This window comes from Chiloscyllium plagiosum, chromosome 42, assembly GCF_004010195.1.
Source record: "Chiloscyllium plagiosum isolate BGI_BamShark_2017 chromosome 42, ASM401019v2, whole genome shotgun sequence".
NCBI lineage: Eukaryota > Metazoa > Chordata > Chondrichthyes > Orectolobiformes > Hemiscylliidae > Chiloscyllium > Chiloscyllium plagiosum.
Window position 1 is genome coordinate 11,002,422 of NC_057751.1, and position 20,996 is coordinate 11,023,417.

Sequence of the window (20,996 nt, forward strand, 5' to 3'; positions counted from 1 at the left end):
TTTGATAGATGGCTGAAGCACAGTGGGATAAGGGGAAAAGTGAAAAGAGTCCACATGCGATCTTGCTTGCATCATGTATGGGACACGTGAACAACAATCTGGGTTGAGTGTCTCCTTCCTGACATTCCTATCTCCTCTCACTAACCTTTACGTCAGAGGCCACTCTTGCGAATGTTGGCATATTTCAACTCCACTGTGGAGCCACTCAACCCCTGAAGCCCCTGGCACCGAACCAGTCTACCCACACTGGACCACTGTGACCAAACGTCCAAATCCCCCTCCCTTCCTGATAGACCCTTCACTGCACCATCACCACCCCAATCGAACGCAACTTACTTGTCAACCCATTCACCTGTTCCCTGATAACCTGTTCCATTCCTCCTCTAACTCCTCCCCTCCAGTCCCCGATCCTCACCTCACCTTTTTCTAACTCTCCTTTCTTATCCCTCATTATTCCCTCCCCTCCAATTCTTCCCTTTCCTCTTGCCCGCTTTGCCCTCTTACCCTGTCATCCCACCCGTCTCCTCTCTCCCCTCCTTCACCCACTTCTGAATGCCCCACTCTTCTCCCCTTCCCCAGAGAAATCTGAAGCCCTCAACGTGAACTACTCAGCAAGCAAACAATCAGAAGACAATTCTTCACTGAGATGGCACCAGACCCCAAGTCACTTTTACAAAAATGATGCAATTTACGTTTGCTACTTGAATCACACTGGCTAGCTTGTGGTCCAATAAGAACCATTCTTACTTGATTTGGAGCTGGCATCAGGCTGATATGCTCACCTTTCGTTGCTTTAGCCATTTCACAGTTGTCCACTAAACATGCCAAACAGCAGTGCAGAGGGCAACGGAAACCTTTTCCCTCAAACTGTGCAGAAGAGTAACTCCTCAAACAGGATTCATGGTAAAATCTTCCACATGAGTTCACCGAACACCTTTTCACGACATTGTCAGACAACTTGCAAGAAAAACAGGTGTGGTTTCCTGTGGGAGGACCAGTGTACCAGAATAGAGAAATATGTAAAATAGAAGAAAAATGCCTTGAAATATTCAGCAGGTCAGACAGCTTTCACAGACACAAACATATGTTTGTATTTTGACAAATGACAACCCTACTTCAAAACTGTACTTCGTATTACAGAAATATTCCAATTCTATAGTGTGGAATTCTAATAAACTTCAATCCTTCTGACTGCAATGTCAACTTTGTCATGAAAAGCTACATGAACAATGACACTGGATATTTTCTTCCCGAGCCACAAGACAAAATCCAAACACAATCCAACCTCAATCTCAGCTCTGCTGAGGCAATTAGGGAGTTGGTAGAGGTGGGAGCAGAGGCTACGCCCTCAAGATCCCACAAATTTATTTTCGCAATATTTTCTCAAATCTTAAACATCTCGAACCAGCTGGTCATTGAGCAACTGGAAGTGGACTGTGGTCAAATCATCTAGTGTTTAACATGTGGGCTTGTCCAGGAAGGCAGCTGAAGAACGCATTCAACATTTGTCATTACCTGTAGTGCATTCCATGCAGGTGAACTTCCCATTAGGTATCTCTGCCAATCTGAGACACTCCATGTGAAAGACTCTGCAGCACTCCCCTTCACAAGGCACGAGAGACTCGCCTGGTTTCTCACAGACCTGAGGCAGCAGATGGTCCAAAAACAAAAAAAAAACAACTTCAGACAAATAACCTACATATAATTTATGATATTGTTGTTTTACTATTTTCTAACTAACAATGAAACCCATGCCCTACCTACATTCTACTGTAAGATCAAAACTTGCTTTGTTGAGTGTTTCAAAGAATCATGGTGGAAAATACTTCAAATATCCCATGAATACTAAAGAATAGGGAGAGGAATTAACTGCCATCACCAGCACCGGACAACTATTAGTACAAACTGCTGCGGCTCAAAGCAGCCAAGTCCCCTGGTCCTGACTGGTTGCATCCTCGGATCCCAGAAGTAGTGGCGACAGGAGGTAATGGATGCATTGGCTGTAATTTTCCAAGAATCCTTGGATTCTGGAGTATTGGCAAACTGCCAATGTGTGACACCCCGATTCAACAAGGGAGGAAGGCAAAACGTGGGAACAATAGATTAATGAACCAATCATCTATTATTGGAATCAATTATTAAGGAAGCAGTAGCAACATATTTGGAAAATCATAATCTAATGGAGCAAAGTCAGCATGACGATGTGCAGGTAAGGTGAATTGACCATGCTAAATTGCCTGTAGTGTTAGGTAAGGGGTAAATATAGGGGTATGGGTGGGTTTCGCTTCGGCGGGTCGGTGTGGACTTGTTGGGCCGAAGGGCCTGTTTCCACACTGTAATGTAATCATGACTTCAAGAAAGAGAAATCGTGTCCTATTTATTTGAGTTATGATTGAAGTGTCAACGGAAATGGACAGAAGGGAACCAGATGAATTTTATTTGGATTTCCAGAAGGCATTTGACAAGGTACCTCGTGAAAGGGTAACGCAATAAAATAGGAGACCACAGTGTTGGAGGGAGTATATTGGCCTAGGTACAGATTTCACTAATAGGCCAGAGATTGGGGATACAGGCCTCCATTTCAGGTTGGTGAACTATGACCAGTGGGACTCCACACGGATCAGTGTTTGATTGTTAACAATGTATACTGATGGCCAGGCAGCATCCGAGGAGCAGAAGAATTGACATTTCGGGCATAAGCCCTTCTTCAGGAATGACGGCTCAAAACGTTGATTCTCCTGCTCCTCGGATGCTGCATGGCCTGCTGTGTTTTTCCAGCACCACATTTTTCAACTCTGCTCTCCAGCATCTGCAGTCCTCACTTTCTCCTAATATATACTGATGGCTTGGAAGAAGAAAGTGAACGTACTATAGGTAAATTTGCAGAAGACACAAGAACAAGTAGGAAGGTTGATGAAGTGTCTGATGAATAGTCACCAGATTCAGAACGTGAACTCTGCTTTCCCTGCACAGATGCTGCAAAACATGCTGACTTTCACCAGCAACTTTTGTTTTCATGTCAGATCCCCAGCATCCTCAGTTCTTCATTTTAGATTACAGAGAGATATGATCAGTTAACTAAGTGAGCAAAAAAACAAAACTTGTGAGAAAATGTGAACTTGTTCATTTTATTATTAGTTGACTGAAGAAAAGCTGCAGAAAGGGGCTTGATTGTACTTGTGCCACAACACAAAACAGCACATACATGGTCCCAGCAATGAAAAGCTTAACATGAGGAACGTTTGAGGACTCTGGATTTCTCCTTGATGGAGTTTAGAAGGATATAGGGAGGGATCCAATTGAAACATACAGAATACTGAATGGCCTAGACAGAGTAGATGTTGGGAAGATGTTTCCATTGGTATGAGAAATGAGGACCTGAGGGCACAGCCTGAGAGTAAAGGGAAGACCTTTTGGAACAGAGATAAGGAGAAACTTCTTCAGCCAGAGTGTGATGAATCTATGGAAATCAGAAGGCTGTGGAGGCCAGGTCATTGAGTATAGTTAAGACTAAGATAGATAGGTCCTTGAGCATCAAGGGGATCAAGGCTTGCAGGAGACAATGGGAGAATGGTGTTGAGAAACTTATAAGCCATGATTGAATGGCGGAGCAAGCTTGATGAGCTGAATGCCTGATTTCTACTCTTGTATTTTATGTAATCAGGAAGACTATTGGAATGCTGGCTCATGGGGCTTTGAGTACAAGAGTATGGGGGTCTTACTGCAACTGTACATGCACTCCTCAGACCACATCTGGAATAACTTCAACAGCTTTAATCCCCTCAAGGAAAATGTTATTTTGCTGGAGGCAGTTCAGAGAAGGTTCCCTTGGATGATTCCTGGTACAGAGGGATTGCCATCAGAGGAAAGGCTCAACAGGATGGGACTTGACTCATTGGAGTTCAGAAAAATAAGAGATGATCTCAGTGAAACATGCAGGATTCCAAGAGGTTTGACAGGGTGAGAGTCTCAGACCAGAGGGTCGAGTCTCAGAAAAAAGGGGCATCAATTTAAGACCGAGGTGAGGAGGGACTTTCATCTCTCAGAGGGTGTGAAGTCCTCTGGAACTCCTTGCCACAAAGATCTGCAGGAGCAAAGTCCATGTGTAAATTCAAGCCTGTGATAGATGGATTCCTATTATGTTGGGATTCAAGGGTTCCGGCGAATAAGCAGCCAAGTGGACATGACGAAGATCCCATCAACCCTGATTCAATTCAACAGAGGAACAGGCTCAAATGACTGAATAGCCTACGCCATTGTTTCTGGTCTTATAACATTGGATGATGGTAAAGTCATTTCATCATCATCACTTTCGGAATTTGTGTACAATGAAAAGGGTTTAATGCTACAATGAACATAGTGCCAATGACTGCACACAAGTAATCTGTGGCATCACACACGCATGCAGACCCAAAGCACAGTAATGTAGGCTAGTCAACAGCTCTATATTCGCAGATTCAAGAATGAAGGTAATCAGGGACTTGTTCTGATCAGCTAATCAGATACCAATGTATTGTTTTAATTGTCATCAAGTAATCCACAACGATTGGCAAATGAATTTCAATGAAGTAGTCCCCAATCATGGAGCAATGGTCAAGTTCTCCCCCTGCACAGCTCTCACCTGACAAATATTATCCTTCTTTGATGTTCCACTGCCACGTCTGGACAAACACGAATCCATGGATGCTTCATCGGAGACATCTGTACCTGGAGGAACTGCGGGACTATCAGCTCTCTTCTCCAAACCAATCTACAAAGTACAGAAGAGGTTAAAAACCTCACCTAGTCAACAGAATGCTCAGAAATCTAACTGAAGGTGACTGATATTATGCAAACCAGGTTGGAGTGGGCCAGCACGTCAGTTAGTCATCTGGAAAGTTAAGACGATCTATTCATCTTTATTGAAGTTCCACTTCAGGAGAACAGAACAGCAGTCAGCTGTCACACCATAGAGATGATTCTGTGACCAACAGCCTGGACAACAGGTTCAACATAAAATGAGCCAAACTGTTTCTCCAAGCAAGGCCTAATGGAATGCAAAGAAGCCAAGTCAATCACAGGTGAAGACCAAAGCCCAGACCTGTATTACACATCGAACAATGGGAGAGTTATCGTGACCCAAACTCATTAAACAGTACTGAGCCACAATAATAGAGAGAAACATTATCTCTATGTATTCCCCAGTTTCAACCAGACCCCTTGGCACTATGGAGTAATTATATCTTGGAAAGGAATGAGTACACCAAGGGTGACCTGACCTCATCTTATTGGGTACTGTGACCCCACTAGCTGAAGTCAGAGAATGTTCTGCAAGGACTCAGAAAAGGGAATGTGAAGGAACACCTGGCAGCCACTGTGTCGGTGAAGACTCTTCCTGAAGCTCAGCTTCATACCAAAAAACCCTGAGTGCTTTGGCGACAGAGTGCAGTGAATTGAATCCAGCAGCCTACTCATGTTCACCAGAGCAGGTCATCCATGTGTTTTTCAGGCAGGCGAAAGTGAGGACTGCAGATGCTGGAGATTAGAGTCACGAGTGCGGCGCTGGAAAAGCACAGCCGGTCAGGCAGCATCCAAGGAGGAGATTCGACACTTCAGGCAAAAGCCCTTCGTCAGGAAAGCCTGCTTTTCAGGAAGTCAATCAAGTTTGTGCAAACCTTTATTGCGCAAGCACTGCTTCTTCAATTTGCCATGGCTTTAACAAGAGTGTATTTGAACTGCAGGCCTTTGTTTGCGTCATCAACTAAAAGCACACGAGTTAAACAAGAGCTACAAGATGGTGGTGCCAGTACGGTACAGTGTGTTAGGGCTCCTCAGCCCGTATGCTCCAGGCTGGCCACATTTTCTGTCTGTCTCTCTCTCTCTCTCTCTCTGTGTCTTTCTCTTTTCTTTTCTGTCATCTTCTGATGTCATGTTGAAGCCGGAAGGTCATTGGCAGCCGCAATGGCAGTGCCCAGACTTTGGTGCGTCATTAGCTGCGGGGGAACTCTAGTCCGGAGCGGATCTGTAGTAGGTCCGCTGAGACCAGGTCAGCAGCAACTGGTGAGGTGGGGGAGGCCCAGCACAGACTGCTTGAAAGACTGGAATCCTTAAGTTTTTATTTGTTATTTTCTAAATTATTGCTAAGATTTTGTACCTGGGTACCTTGTACCAAAGATGGAATATGGAACATTACAGCGCAGTACAGGCCCTCCGGCCCTCGATATTGCGCCAATCTGCGAAACTAATCTGAAGCCCATCTTATCTACTCTATTCCATTTTCGTCCACATGTCTATCCAATAAACATTTAAAATGCCCGTAAAGTTAGCACGTCTATTACTGTTGCAGGCAGGCCATTCCACACCACTGCTACTTTGAGTAAAGAAACTACCTCTGACATCTGTCCTATATCTATCATCCCTCAATTCAAAGCTATGTTCCCTCGTGCTAGCCATCACAATTATCTTCTATGTTTCAATTAAGTAACCTATCAACCTTCTCTCTAACAAATACTCAAGTCCCTCAACCTTTCCTCCTCAGACCTTCTCTCCATACCAGGCAACATCCTGGTCAATCTCCTCTCAATCTTTCCAAAGCTTCCACATCCTTCCTATGATGTGGTGACCAGAACTCTAAGTGCAGCCTCACCAGAGTTTTGTACAGCTGCAGCATAACCTCACCAATAAAGGTTAACACACTTTATGCCTTCTTAACAGCCTTATCAACCTGGGTGGCAACTTTAAGTATCCATGCACATGGACACTGAGATCTGTCTGCTCAGCCACACTATCAAGAATCTTACCATTTACCCAATATTCTGCATTTCTGTTACTCCTTCCAAGGTGAATCACCTCATACTTTTCTGCATTAAACTCCATTTGCCACCTCTCAGCCCAGCTCTGCAGCTTATCTATGTCCCTCTATAACCCACACCATTTTTCAGCACAATCCACACCGACCTTAGTGTCATCCGCAAATGTACTGACCCATCCTTCTACGCCCTCATCTAGGTAATTTATTAAAATGACAAACAGCAATGGCCCGAAAACAGATCTGTGCGGTACACCACTTTGAACTGAATTCCAGGATGAACATTTCCCATCAACCACCACCCTCTATCTTCTTTCAGCTAGCCAATTTCTGATCAAAACTACTAAATCACCCACAATCCAATGCGTCCATATTTTGTGCAATAGCCAACCGTGGGGAACTTTATCAAATGCCTTACTGACATCCATATACACCATATCAACCGCTTCACCCTCATCCCCCTGTTTAGTCATCCTCTCAAAAACTCAGTAAATGATGGTGAGGCACAACCTAGTCTTCACAAAACCATGTCAACTATCCCTAATCAACTTATTCCTTTCTAGATGATTATAAATCCTATTTCTTATAACCTTTTCCAACCGTTTACTCACAACCAAAGTGAGGCTCACTCGTCTATAATTACTTGATCAAGGGAACATCTGCTCTCCTCCAATCTTCTGGCACTATTCCTGTAAAACAATGATGACAAGGATCAAAGCCAAAGGCTCGGCAATCTTCTCCCTGGCTTCCCAGAGAATCCCAGATAAATCCCATCTGGCCCAGGGGACTTACCTGTTTTCACACTTTCCAGAATTGCTAACACCTCCTCGTAAACCTCAATCCCATCTCATCCAGTAGACCAGTATCTCAGTATTCTCCTCAAAACATTGCCACTTTGTGTGAATACTGATGCAAAATATTCACTTAATGCTTCCCTCCTCTGACTCCATGCACAACTTCTCACTACTATCCTTGATTAGCCCTAATCTTTCTCTGGTTTATTCTTGATATACTGATAGAAAGCCTTAGGGTTTTCCTTGATACTATCCGCAAACGACTTCTCATGTCCCCTCTTGGCTCCTCTTCGCGCTCTCTTTAGATCATGCAAAGAACGAGAATACTTAACTTTTTTTATTTCTTTATTTTTCAAATTTATTCCTGAGATCCTGCCCCTAAGTACCTTTGTATCAAAGGTGATGCCAGAAGTGGTGACAGGTGAGTACATGTGACAATACCCAAAGATGCGGTGTCAACTGGTGAAGCTACCAAACATGACTACTTGCATGGCAAACAACATAAGCAGCAACTGACAGACAGAACTAAAAGATCACACAACCAACCGATCAGATCGAAGCTCTGCAGTCCTGCTTCATCCTGTTGTGAACCAAAGTGGACAATTAAACAACTCACTGGAGGAGGAGGGTCCAGAAATATCCCCATCCTCAATGATGGAGGAGCCCACCACATCAGTACCAAAGATCAGGCTAAAGCTTTCACAGGAATTGTCAGCGAGATGTGCCAAGTGGATAATCCCTTTTAGCCTCTTCCAATGGTTCCCAATTCACAGATGCAGCTCTTCAGCAAATTCTATTCACTCCACCTGACATCAAGCAACAGTTGGATACACTAAATATTGCAAAGGCGATGGGCTCTGACAACATTCCAGCAATAGCCCTCGAGACTGGTGCTCCAGAACGTATCGTAGCCCAAGCCAATTTGTTCCGGTACAGTTACAACTTTGGCATCTACCTGACAAAATGGAAAATTGCCCAGCAATGTCTTGTACACAGAGAACAGGACAAATCCAACCCAGCCAATTACTGCCCCGTCAGTTTCCTGTCGATCATCAGTCAACTGATGCAAAGCGTCATCACAGTGCTGTCCAACAACCTGCTCAGTGATACCCAGTTTGGGTTCCACCAGGGCCACTCAGCTCCTGAGCTCATTACAGCCTCAGCTCAAACATGGATAAAACAGCTGAACTCCAAAGGTGAGAATGAAAGTGACAGCCCTTGATATCAAGTGGGTAAAAACAATGACTGCAGATGCTGGAAACCAGATTCTGGATTAGTGGTGCTGGAAAAGCCAAGCAGTTCAGGCAGCATCCAAAGAGCAGTAAAATCAACGTTTCGGGCAAAAGCCCTTCATCAGGAATAAGTGGGTCAGGCAGCATCCGAGGAGCAGGAGAATCAACATTTTGGGCATAAGCCCTTCATTCCTGATGGGAGGAACGTCGATTCCTGAAACTTCGATTCTCTTGCTCCTCGGATGCTGCCTGACGGGCTGTGCTTATCCACTGCCATACGTTTCCACTCTGATCTCCAGCATCTGCAGTCCTCACTTTCTCCTAGCCTTTGACAGCAAGGCCACATCTGACTGTGTGTGGCATCAACAAGCCCTAGCAAAACTGGAATTAATGGGAATCAGGGGGCAGACTCTCCACTGGTTCAAGTCATATCTGACACATAGGAAGATGGTCATGGTTGCTGGAGCTCTGTTATCTCAGGTCCACTCCATCTCTGAAGGAGTTCCTGGTCACAACCGTTTTCAGCTACTTCGGCAATGACATTCCCTCCATGTGAGGTCAGACATGGAGATGTTTACCAATATCTTGACAATGTTCAGCACCATTTACAACTCCTCAGATACCTAAAACAGTCCGTGCTTAAATGCAACAAGATCCATACAATATCCAGGACAAGTGGTATTTAAAATTCATGCCATACAAATGCCAGGCAAAGCCTATCTCCAATAAAAAAAATCAAACTATTGTCCCTTGATGTTCAATAGTATTACCATCTCTGAACCTCCCATTGTCAACATTTTTGCTGTTACTGTTGACCCAAACCTCATCTGGACTCGTCACATAAATATAGTAGCAACAAAAGCAACTCAGAGGCATGGAACACTGTAGTGAGTAACTCACCTCCTGACACCCCAAAGCCTGTCCACCATCTGCAAGGCACAAGTCAGCAGTGGGATGGAATACTCCCCACTTACCTCGATGAGTGCAGCCCCAACAACACTCAAGCTCAACACCATCAAGGACAAAGCAGTCCACTGGATTGGCACCACATCCCACTCCCCCCCACCACTGTCACTCAGTAGCAGCACTGTGCACCCTCTGCAAGACACCCTACAGAAATTCCCCAAAGATCCTTAGACAGCACTTCCCAAACCTACAACCACGTCCATCGAGAAGGACAAGGGCAGCAGATACACGGGAACCGCCTGCAAGTTTCCCTCCAAGCCACTCACCATCCTGATGGAAATATATCACCATTCCCTAACTGTTCCTGGGTCAAAATCCTGGAATTCTCACTTCAAGGGCATTGTGAGTCTACCAACAGCACATGGACTGCAGAGGTTAATGAAGGCAGCTCACCACCACATCCACAAGGGCAACTTCAAGGCAGGCAATAACTGCTGGCCAGTCCACATCCCATCAGTGAATTGAAAAAAAATTCAAAAGCCTCCAAAGACAGGAATGCTTTAGACATTAAAGTCTTTGAAGACAATGGATTTGGTATCTTGTGCACAATTTCAGAGCCCTGATGGCCTCAGGATTTTTATCCTTAAGTCAAACCTTTCTTCTGCATGTTTTGGAGGTGTCGGTATTAGACTGGGGTGTACAAAGTTAAATATCACACAACACTAGGTTATAGTCCAACAGGCTTCTTTGGAAGCACTAGCTTTCGGAGCAACGCTCCTTCAGCACTCCGAAAGCTAGTGCTTCCAAAGAAGCCTGTTGGACTATAACCTGGTGTTAAAATCAACGAAGTAAAAACAATGACTGCAGATGCTGGAAACCAGATTCTGGATCAGTGGTGCTGGAAGAGCACAGCAGTTCAGACAGCATTCAGGAGCAGCGAAATCGACGTTTTGGGCAAAAGCCCTTCATCAGGAATAAAGGCAGAGAGCCTGAAGTGTGGAGAGATAAGCTAGGGGAGGGTGGGGGTGGGGAGAAAGTAGCATAGAGTACAATAGGTGAGTGGGGGAGGGGATGAAGGTGATAGGTCAGGGAGGAGAGGGTGGAATGGATAGGTGGAAAAGGAGTTGCATGATTTTTAATTTTTCTTTTGCAAGCCGTTCTGAACAGACAAAACATTTGGCCACAAGGTGGCACCAAACCTAGCCTTGAAAGCAGTCAGAAAATGTGGAAGGTGCAGAAACTCTGACAACCATTTAACAAATTGCATCAACCGAGAGTTAGACTATCTTTCTTCACTTGAATTCCCACAATCCCAGGCAATGCAAGAGGCCAAAAACATCCAATTAAAACAGCATGGTATCCTCCACAGTGCATGGTTTTGATGCAGCTTTTGTGCCACATCAGGGTGAAGGATTGCGACATCAACAATGCAAGTGAAGTTTTCCACTCAATGTCAAACTCCTGTACTCTGAGAATTAGGGAAACAAAAGAGTTAGGAGAGAGAAAATAAACCAAGGAAAATGTAAAAAGTTGTAATTAAAATAAAACAAAAGAACAAAAAGCTGGAGGACTAACAGCGCACATGCAGAATAGTTAATGCTAAGTACCTGAAAGGTTGACGCAGTATTTACAGTGTCATGGAGTCACAGAGGTGTACAATACAGAAAGACACCATTTTGTGAAAACCATTATTACACTTTCAACAGCAAGCTTCATTTGAGCGAACTGCAAACATACAGCTCCTTCATACCATTCAGGGCATTTGAATAGCAACCTAAGAAAGCAATGGTGACAAAGGCAGGCAACCTTTGCAACAGTAACTTTTCAATGACCCAATCTGAATCAAGCACACACCATTTCGATTAAAACTGCTTTCACACTTGCACTTAAAACTCAGCAGATATTTTGACAGCATTTCTTTTGGCCCAATTGTGGGACTTGTGAAAGGAGAAAGAAAAATGGAAAGAAGATGCCATCATCATTCTTTCCTTGTTGATTACATCATTCCACATCCTGCCCACAGCCCAAGACCTACACTCTGTTGTAAACCCACAAAGACAAAAGACTCAGATCAAATGAATCGACCGGAATGTACTCATTCACCAAGTTTCAAACTTACACTAGCACTAATTAAAACCCTTAGGCAGGGACAGCTTTCCGATAACGCTGCCAACTTTTTTGGCTCCAATTGCATACATTTGTTTCATGAACACAAAAAGCCAAGTATCATTACAGCATGGTTTTAACCAGTTCATTGATGGATGATCCAAATAACACATCTTCTTAATAACCGTTAGGACTTCTAACAGATCGTAATCAAGCTGGAACTGGTGGCCAAGTATTACAATCCAACATGACAGCACTAAAATATATGGTACACTTCAATGAAAAGTCTGCAACTTTCATTTATCAAGTACATCGGATGAGAGACATTGGAAACTTATGAAGGGAATAAGACCACAAGATTTCTCAGTTTTTAAGAAACAGCAATAAACTTGATGAGTCTATGTTAGGACAGGAGTATCATCTACAATACATGCACATCTTTTTGCCAACATGTGTAAAAAGACATGTGGTAAATATGGTTAAATAGGCTGTGATCAAATACTCTACTGTACACATTAAAAAGCTAAAATAATCAAGACACTTCTTAGTTTCTCTGACTTCTCAATCAGTTTTCAACAGAGAACCTGTCATTCAGTTGCCTTGCCAGCAATACATTTAAACATGGAATGTACATCTGCATCTCCTGATCACAGATTGACTTGACCGACTGCTTTGGATTTCTTCAGCAATTGGCCATGACCTACCGAAACCGTGACATGCTGAAACACTTGCAATAGGCCTAGCCTCTATTGCCCAGCAGAGGTGAATACAGCCTTCTCACAAAGTCTTGGAGCTGCACGCACTTGACATGTTACAATTCACAGGTTGCTGGCAGCCCCAGGACAACTGGAAACAACAGGAGGAAATGGCTGTCAGCACAACAGTTATTGAATTAGCAATCCAGAGGCTCAGACTAACTAAGGCCATGGTTTAAAAACGAATCATCACAACCCGTGGAATTTCAATAGACAAGAACAAAGAAAACGGGAATGGGCCTTTCAGCCCATCAAGCCTGCTCCTGGGTGAGCGAACATTTCAAATCCTTTTTATCTATCGCATCCCTGTGACCCTCCACACCTGATCAGAAATCTATCCCTCTCTAACTAAAACATGCTGCAAGATTGAGTATCCACAGCACTCTGATGCAAAGGCTGACTGGACCTCCCAGTCACCACCCATTTTAATTCCTCTTCCCACTCCCTTTCCGACATGACCATCTTTGGCCTCCTCCATTGCCACAACAAACCAAACTGCGAATTGGAAGGACCTCACCGCATCTTCCACCTGGACAGCCCATAGGCCAGAGGACTCAACACTGAGTTCTCCAATTTCCAATAACCTCCCTTCCCAGCCCCACACGCTCCTTCCTGCCACCAACCAGATTCATTCCTCCTATTGACCAACAGGGTCATACCCTCGACCTGTCTTCACCTATCCTGTCTTCACCTATCCCCACTTCACCACCCTGCCCCCACCACTCCCTTTATCTGCAGCTCCATCTACAACCACCTCCAGTCCTGAAGAAGGAAGGGTTACACTCGCAACATTGACTTCTCCATCTCCTGATGGTGCCTGGCTTACGGTTACTTTGAACGGTTTATTCTTGCATATCTCAACAATTTGACCCAGGAAACTAGTTACCGATGGGTGGCTCAATCTTGTCTCAATGACAATTCACAAGATAACAACTAATGAAAATGTCTCAGGGTGTTTCACAGAACAGATGTAAAGCAAAATCTGACACCATGGTATAAAAGGAAATGTCAGGGCAGATCAGCAAAACCTTCAGCGAAGTAATAAATGATGTAGATTTTGAGGAGTGATTTAAAGATAACCAGAGCAGGGAAATTAAGTGGTCAAATGCGGGCATTTCAGAGTCGAGGGCCTTGGCAAGACATTAACTGTAAAGAAACTGACATCCAGGATGCTCAAGATGTCCAACTAGAGCAGTGCAGATACTTTGGGAGGTCAGGGGAGGGGGAGGGGGGGTGGGGGGGCTGGAGGAAATTATATACATACAGACCAATGGATTCTAAGCTTTTTTCAAACACTGTTCCTTGTTTAGAGAGTTGATCTGAGCTTCTCAAAGAGGTGACTTGTTGTCTATTATTAGTTTTGCTCCCATCATGCTCCTACCTCACTCAGCAATCCTCTAGCATCAGAATCATTGATTTCTCTGCAACCCGGACTTGTCATCTCCACATCGGTAGATGCCCGGCTACGTTTTTTCAATGGCTTGCATGAATCTGAAAGTTCGCTGGCACCTAAAAGCAAAACAGGGAGGCTGTTTGGCTTCAGTCTTTTCACAGGACATTCTGTTACACAGCAAAATGAAAGCAGACCCAAGTCACGAAACAAAGCAATTCATGTTTGCAAGATGCCTCAAAAATTCTTATGGCAAATGCTCAGCATCAAGGATCACAACAGTATAACATGTCGCTGGTAGGACCTTACCTGGCAGAGTTGAACTCATTGTTCCATGCGCATGGGGTAATGATGTTCCTCTCTGTGGGCCAGTCATCTCAGTTGTTGGAACAGTTTCCACCTGCGAACCAAAACACAAATTATAAATCCAAATTAACAGTGAATCCAAAGATGAATAACTCTATGTTGGCTGTGGTATGACGGCACACTTCACTCATTCCAGGTACTTCCAGTTACTATATCTGTGAACTCTGTAAGACTCTTATTGGAATTCAAATAATCACAGTGACAGCAACACTACTGTGTTCACACAAATCAACTGGATTTCTGAATTAACTACTTTTACATTCACTGCGTCTCCTTTCAAATGGAATAGCGTTTCTAAAGTGAGTTGTAAAATAAACATACATTGCTTTTTCACAATAAGGTGATTGAATTAATTTAGTGAATCTCCAGTCTTTGGTCAAATTCCCTGGCCTCTGCCAAAACAGCATGGACTAAAATATAATTTTTCTCTCCACAACAGTGACTTGAATTAATGTGCAGTTTACTCATTATTCTTTCATGTACTGTTTAACAGTTGTACTGATGGGATGGTTTTCTTCAACTCCTGGACATCCACTATTCTGTTTCCTATTCTTCATACATACAACAAGAGAGGAGAATGAATTTTTAAGCATTGGCAGTAAAATCTTTATGTGGTTTTTTTCGTTGAAATATTGTATTCATGTCATTTAACTTTTCAAATAAAAACTGAAAACCCTATTTGTCTCCCTTTTCCTTTATGTTAAAGGGTGTGACAGCAGATGACAGGAATTTCACTTCACATCAGTTCAAATTATTTTGTGAAAGTGAAGCTCAATTCTGTAACAACTTGAGCTCCTCATAGGCATTTAATGCAGATCCAGTACCCAAGCCTAGCAGGCTGAAAAACAGTTCTCCTTACAAGAAGTCATTTGTCTCTCTGGGTCATGCGCAATCTTAACATAATTTACCTGGGGAGCTCAAATAACATGCATTCAGTTGCTGTCCTGGATTGTGCATTTCATGATCTACCATTCTGAGTATGAGTTGGATTGAATCATTCACTGAAAATACATGATTTAAACACAGACAGCAATCGACCCAAGATTTGCATAAAGCTACTCTGGTAGTCACAATCCTGGAAAATCCACCACGACAATTAACAGCAGACACAAAAACATTCTGGTTTTGTTTTTATATTCAGTATATTGGAGTCAATGAACAAACAAAACCCCTTTTTCAATCAAGCAAGGAACAGGAACAGGGAATTTTGCAAAGGAAAGCCTGGTCATGGAAGAATAAACAGATTGTGAAGTTGAGTGGAGTAAGAGAAAGTCTCTTGGATGAAGACAGTATAGTATTGCTGAGTGTGGAGGAGCCATAACTTATGAGATGGGAGGAATATGAGACAAAGGGACCTGATGAACTGAACTGATTAAACTACAAAATTGGTATTCCAACTGGGAAGTGAGAGGTCACTCACATTGAATCCAATCAACAAAAATCCTACCATTCAAGAGTGAGAGACTTAGAGTTATAGAACAATAACATCATTCTGACTTCAATGTGTACAAACTAACCGGTATGACATGGTGGCATAGGAAACCAAGAACAATTTGGAAGGAGAATGAACTGCAGTGTCAAGAGGCTTAAAATTCACAAGTGACTAAGGGAAATGTATACCAAAACAGTATAGACAGTTTCAGTAGAATAACATCAAGAACCAGACAACAGAACCCAGTACAAGGAAGGGAAAAAGTGAGGATTGCAGATGCTGAAAAGTCACAGTTGATAAAGCATGGCACAGGACAAAACACAGCAAGTCAGGCAGCATCCAAGGAGCACGAAAGAGTCAACATTTCGGGCAATCCTTCCTCAGGCCTGGGGAGGGGGAACAGGGCTGAGAGATAAATTGTGTGTTGGGGTGGGGCTAGGGGAAAGGTAGGTGAGATGGCAATAGGTGGGCGAAGGTTGGAGTGATGTTGATAAGTCAGAGCGGAGGGTGGAGCGGATAGGTGGGAGGGAAGATGGGCAGGTAGATCTACCCTCTTGACGACCTGAGTCGGAGGGTTAGATGTAGGATGTGGTGGGGGGAGGGGAGATTTGAAAATTGGTGAATTCAATGTTTATATTGTGTGGTTGTAGGCTGAGGATGTGGAGTTCCTCCTCCAGTTTTCAGGGGAAAAAAAAAACATCCACAAACTGGAGAAGGAACGTCTCATCTTCCATCTGGGGAGGCACCAACCACATGGCATCAACACCGAATTCACCAATTTCCAAATCTCCCCTGCACCCACCACATCTCAGATCCAACTCTGACTCAGATCCACCCTCTTGACCTACCTGGCCATCTTCCTTCCCACCTATCCACTCAACATTTCCCACTGACCTATCAACATCACCTATGACCTTCGCCCACCTACCTTTCCCCGAGCACATCCCCATGCCACCCAATTTACCTCTCAGGCCTGTTCCCCCTGCCCATGTCCAAAACATTGATTCTCTCTTGCTCCTCAGATACTACCTGACCTGCTGTGCTTTTTCCAGCGCCACGCTTTACCAACTCTTCAGTGCAAGTAAGGCCAACCTAATAATTTTTCTACTTTTGCATTTCCATGGCTTATTAACGATCCAACAGCCATATTAAACTTAAAAGCATATTCAATAAAATTGATCAAGTTGAGCTACTCCTTTTTATTGGAACCAAAAGGCATAAAATTGGAGCTGGGAAATTGAGCACAAGATCACAAGTTTCACATAAATGCCAGTGCGAATTTTATTCCTTCTCTCCCCCTCAAATGAGATAGTGTTGGACTCTAGGCCTTTGAGGTTTTCAAGAATAAGGTTCACAGATTTTCATCAGTGAAGTGCAACTGGGGCCATGGATCAAAGAGAAGGAAATGGAGTTGAGGGACAGATAAGCTGGTGACTTAATTGAATGATAGAATTGAGTCGAGGGGATGAATGGACTACTTCTGTTCCCTTGGTCTTCCCTGACCCACTAATAACCAAACCTCCATGGTCCCAGGATGTACCTGTTCTTTTCGCATTTTCTTTTTCGGTACAACTTCAGTGACTTTCTCCGATTCAGAGCGACTTCGAACTGATCTTCTTTGTTGTTTCCTTTCTGAAGGATGCGAAAGACAATTTTAAACCGAAAAAAAAAACAGAAACATGAAAGGAAATATCAAAAGGCACAGAATGCATCAGGGAGAAATTAGGTGGATCTGGAATCCTTAATGGCTGACGCAGAAGGAAGCCCCACTTGTCTTAAAATGCTCAGACTGTTCTTGCCTCACCTCCCCCATCTTTATCGAGCTGTCTAATAATTTCTCTTTAACCCCCCCACCCCCAACCTTAAATAAATATTAGACACCGACAGTTAAATTAAATAATCACGAGATTGAGCAGCAAACAAAAACCTCTTTTACAAAAACTCTCAAATCAAGGTTCACAAAGAGCAGGAAAAAGCCTGACTTGGATCAGCCCCAAACTTTCTCACAAAGATCAGAATGGAATTTTATCAGTTGGCTTCATTCCGTAATCTGAGAGTTGCCTGGCCAAAACTTGTGACATAACAAAATGAAAAACTTCAAGCTGCTGCATTTATGCTCACATTTCCCAGTGTAGCGAATCTGCAAAATCAACAACTTTATGGGGTCATGCCTGCAATGGCTCCATATCAGCACAAGCAGGCACAGAATACATGCAAACATACAGATGAAAGTCAGTTATTCTGCATGTGCCATCCAGTTAACTTGCAGAGACAGCTCAGGAGATCAGAAAGCAAGTCAAGTGTCAGCCTGCATTCCAGAGGAACATGAAGTGGAAAACAATGCAAGGCATTTTCATGAAGGGGACAAAGACAATTGTTTACCTGAGGAAATCAGGTGTGCTTCTCCACGCACAGAGAACTGAACCTCTGCGTCTCGCTTCTCACTTCGCAGACTTAAAGGGGTGATGAGAACTTCCTTAACTTCTCTTTGCGATGGCTCTGCCTTAATACTTGCTCCCTTCTAGGAATAAAACAATTTCATTAGCCACACAAAATCAATATCAACTAGCTGCAAGTTTTAGCTCCCTGAGGCGCCCCAAACCCAAAAGGAAGTCAAGAGTAAGATTGAAACAAAGACTTTTTTATTGATGGGAATAAACAGCAGGGTGAAAATTAAATTCTTTTCAATGTGCTGGTCACAAAAATTGCAAAGTATTACTTATTTCAAAACAATCCAGAGCCACTTGCAATTTTGACAAACCACAAGTTGATAAAATGTCCTAAGGAGATCAACTGCAAGGAAGATAATTATTTCTATTAAGAGAAAACCTAACTTCTTCAAGAAACACATGCCGAGAACCATAGATGCCTTTTTTGTGTGTTTTGCAAATTGTAAATTAAATATGAAGCCAGGTATAAAACTGAAATCACAAATGGCATGTTTTAAACCAAATGAGACGGGGAATGGGAGATGTCGGATAGCAACTACTTTTTAATCCACAGACCTGGTTTAATTTAACTTGGATACAGTCATATATTTAAAGCTTCAATGGTACATTTCTTCACCCTCTCTCAACCATTCAAACAACCTCACCCAAAATCTCTCATTTTACTGTCTTGTCCCCTTGTTGACTTTCAATCTTCTTCCAGCCAAGATGGAATTCTCTGCTGCCATTTTAAATCAGCTAAACTGAATAGTTGATTTTAGTTTAGACGATCCAGACATTAGTCTGACTGAAAGAATGCCAAGTGTCAAGTCTTCGCGTTTGGAATATTTCCAAAAGAGTCAAGTACACTTTACAAACATTCCAAAACAACAGAAAACACTCATGATTTTTAAAAGCAGAAATGAAATATTGAACAGGAATCTTAATATGCCAATCATCACCCATGACTTGAAGCTGGAAGGCAAGAGAGAAAACATAGGATTTCTCTTTATCAAAATGCTAATTTAAAGATCTCTGAATTACATTCTTGAATGTCCAGGAATTACTTGAATCAAAATAGGAATGTGTGCACCCTATAGAAAAATACAAGTTCTATTCAGTTTCAGAAAATATTTCTAACTCAACGCCTCAGCGCTGTGGATTACCATTGCACAAATATGCACAGTTTAAGGCTAAAAGCAATCAGCATCTCCAGTCAAGAGGTGTATCGCATCATTGTGCTCGGCCGTTACGTGAACATTTGATATTTGGTTTCCAATAGAAAATTTATGTATGAATTAGGAACAGGAGTAGGCCAATTTCTGCAATTCTGCATTACACAGTCAAATGTTATGCAAATACTGATGCACAATTGATTTCAGAAATTTGAAGCGTAGTTTACACCACAACCTGATGTCTGCCAAACGAACAGCTAAGAATTCAAAATTCCAAATCTCAGGAACAATGGAGACAGAAAAATTCCACAATTTTCTCATTTTAAATGAGGATGTATAAATAGGATTGGAACTGTAGGCCCTCAGAACGTCATCGGTCAATAAGACCATAAGGCCATGAGATACAGGAGCAGCATTTGGCCATTCAGCCCATCGAGTCTGTTTGGCCATTTGATCTTGGCTGATGTTTCTTAGCCCCATCCTCCTGCCTTCTCCCCATAACCCTTGACCCCCTCACTCATCAAAAACCTACCAATCTCAGTCTGAAATATACTCCATGACTTTGGTCTGCACACCCCTCTGCAGCAATGAGTCCCACAGATTCCCCACTCTCTGGCTGATGAGATGGAATTTCTTGAGCCAAAGTTCTCAAGGGTCATACCTTCTCATGGAGGCTGTTCCCCTAGTTCCTAGTCTCTCATACTCATGGAAATATCCTCTCCACGTTCACTCTATCCAAGCCTCACAGTATCCTGCAAGTTTCAGTCAGATTCCCCTTCATCCTTTTGAGCTCCATCAAGTACAGACTCATAGTCCTCAACCACTTCTCACATGACAAGCCTTTTATCCCCGGGTCCTTCTTGCGACCCTCCTCTGGACCTACTCCAACACCAGTATAACCTTCCTAGGATATGGGGCCCATAACGGTTCACAATATTCTAAATGTGGTCTGACCAAAGTCTTATGCAACCTCAGCAGTACACTTCTGCTCTAATATCTTAGCCCTCTCTAAATGAATGCCTGCTTAATCGCCAACTGAACCTGCATGTCAACCTGAACATAAGACTCGCGAGTCCCTTGCGCTTCCGATTTCTGAAGCCTTTTAAGGTGAAGAAAACAATCTTCACCTGTGTTCTTTCTACCAAAATATATCACTTCACACTTTGCCATACTGTCACTTCTTTGCCCCTCACCTTGCATATCCAGGTCCTTCTGCAGCTTCCCTGCCTCCTCACCACTATCTGTCCCTCCTCTGCAAACTCAGCAACATTGCCCTCAGTTCCTTCATCCAGATCATTAATACATCATGTGAAGAGCTGTGGTCCCAATACTGATGCATGCAGAACTTCACTCATCTTCGGTTGCCATTCTGAAAAAGACCATTTAATCGCTTCTGCCAGTCTGCCAATCCCTACCAGTGTCAGTACCTTGCCTCTAACACCATTCAGAGAAAGTGAGGACTGCAGGTGCTGGAGATCAAAGCTGAAAAATGTGTTGCTGGAAAAGCGCAGCAGGTCAGGCAGCATCCAAGGAGCAGGAGAATCGACGTTTCGGGCATAAGCCCTTCTTCAGGAATGAGGAGGGTGTGCCAAGCAGGCTAAGATAAAAGGTAGGGAGGAGGGACTTG

The 20,996-nt window shown here is 43.3% G+C and overlaps 1 protein-coding gene across 4 annotated transcripts in view; it reads right to left on the reverse strand.

The window, feature by feature from the left end:
- The window catches only part of nsd3 (nuclear receptor binding SET domain protein 3), a 101,743-nt gene that overhangs the window by 38,494 nt on the left and 42,253 nt on the right, over nt 1–20,996 (reverse strand). For 3 of the 4 annotated variants that reach the window (XM_043681453.1, XM_043681450.1, XM_043681451.1), the window contains exons 6-12: nt 18,151–18,289; nt 17,309–17,400; nt 14,280–14,370; nt 13,962–14,089; nt 4,622–4,750; nt 1,516–1,642; nt 783–983 (exon numbers count right to left, since the gene is read on the reverse strand). In XM_043681453.1, coding sequence (XP_043537388.1) covers nt 783–983; nt 1,516–1,642; nt 4,622–4,750; nt 13,962–14,089; nt 14,280–14,370; nt 17,309–17,400; nt 18,151–18,289 — 907 coding nt within the window. The remainder of the gene's footprint in view (nt 1–782; nt 984–1,515; nt 1,643–4,621; nt 4,751–13,961; nt 14,090–14,279; nt 14,371–17,308; nt 17,401–18,150; nt 18,290–20,996) is intronic. The other variant, XM_043681452.1, reaches the window with a different exon arrangement.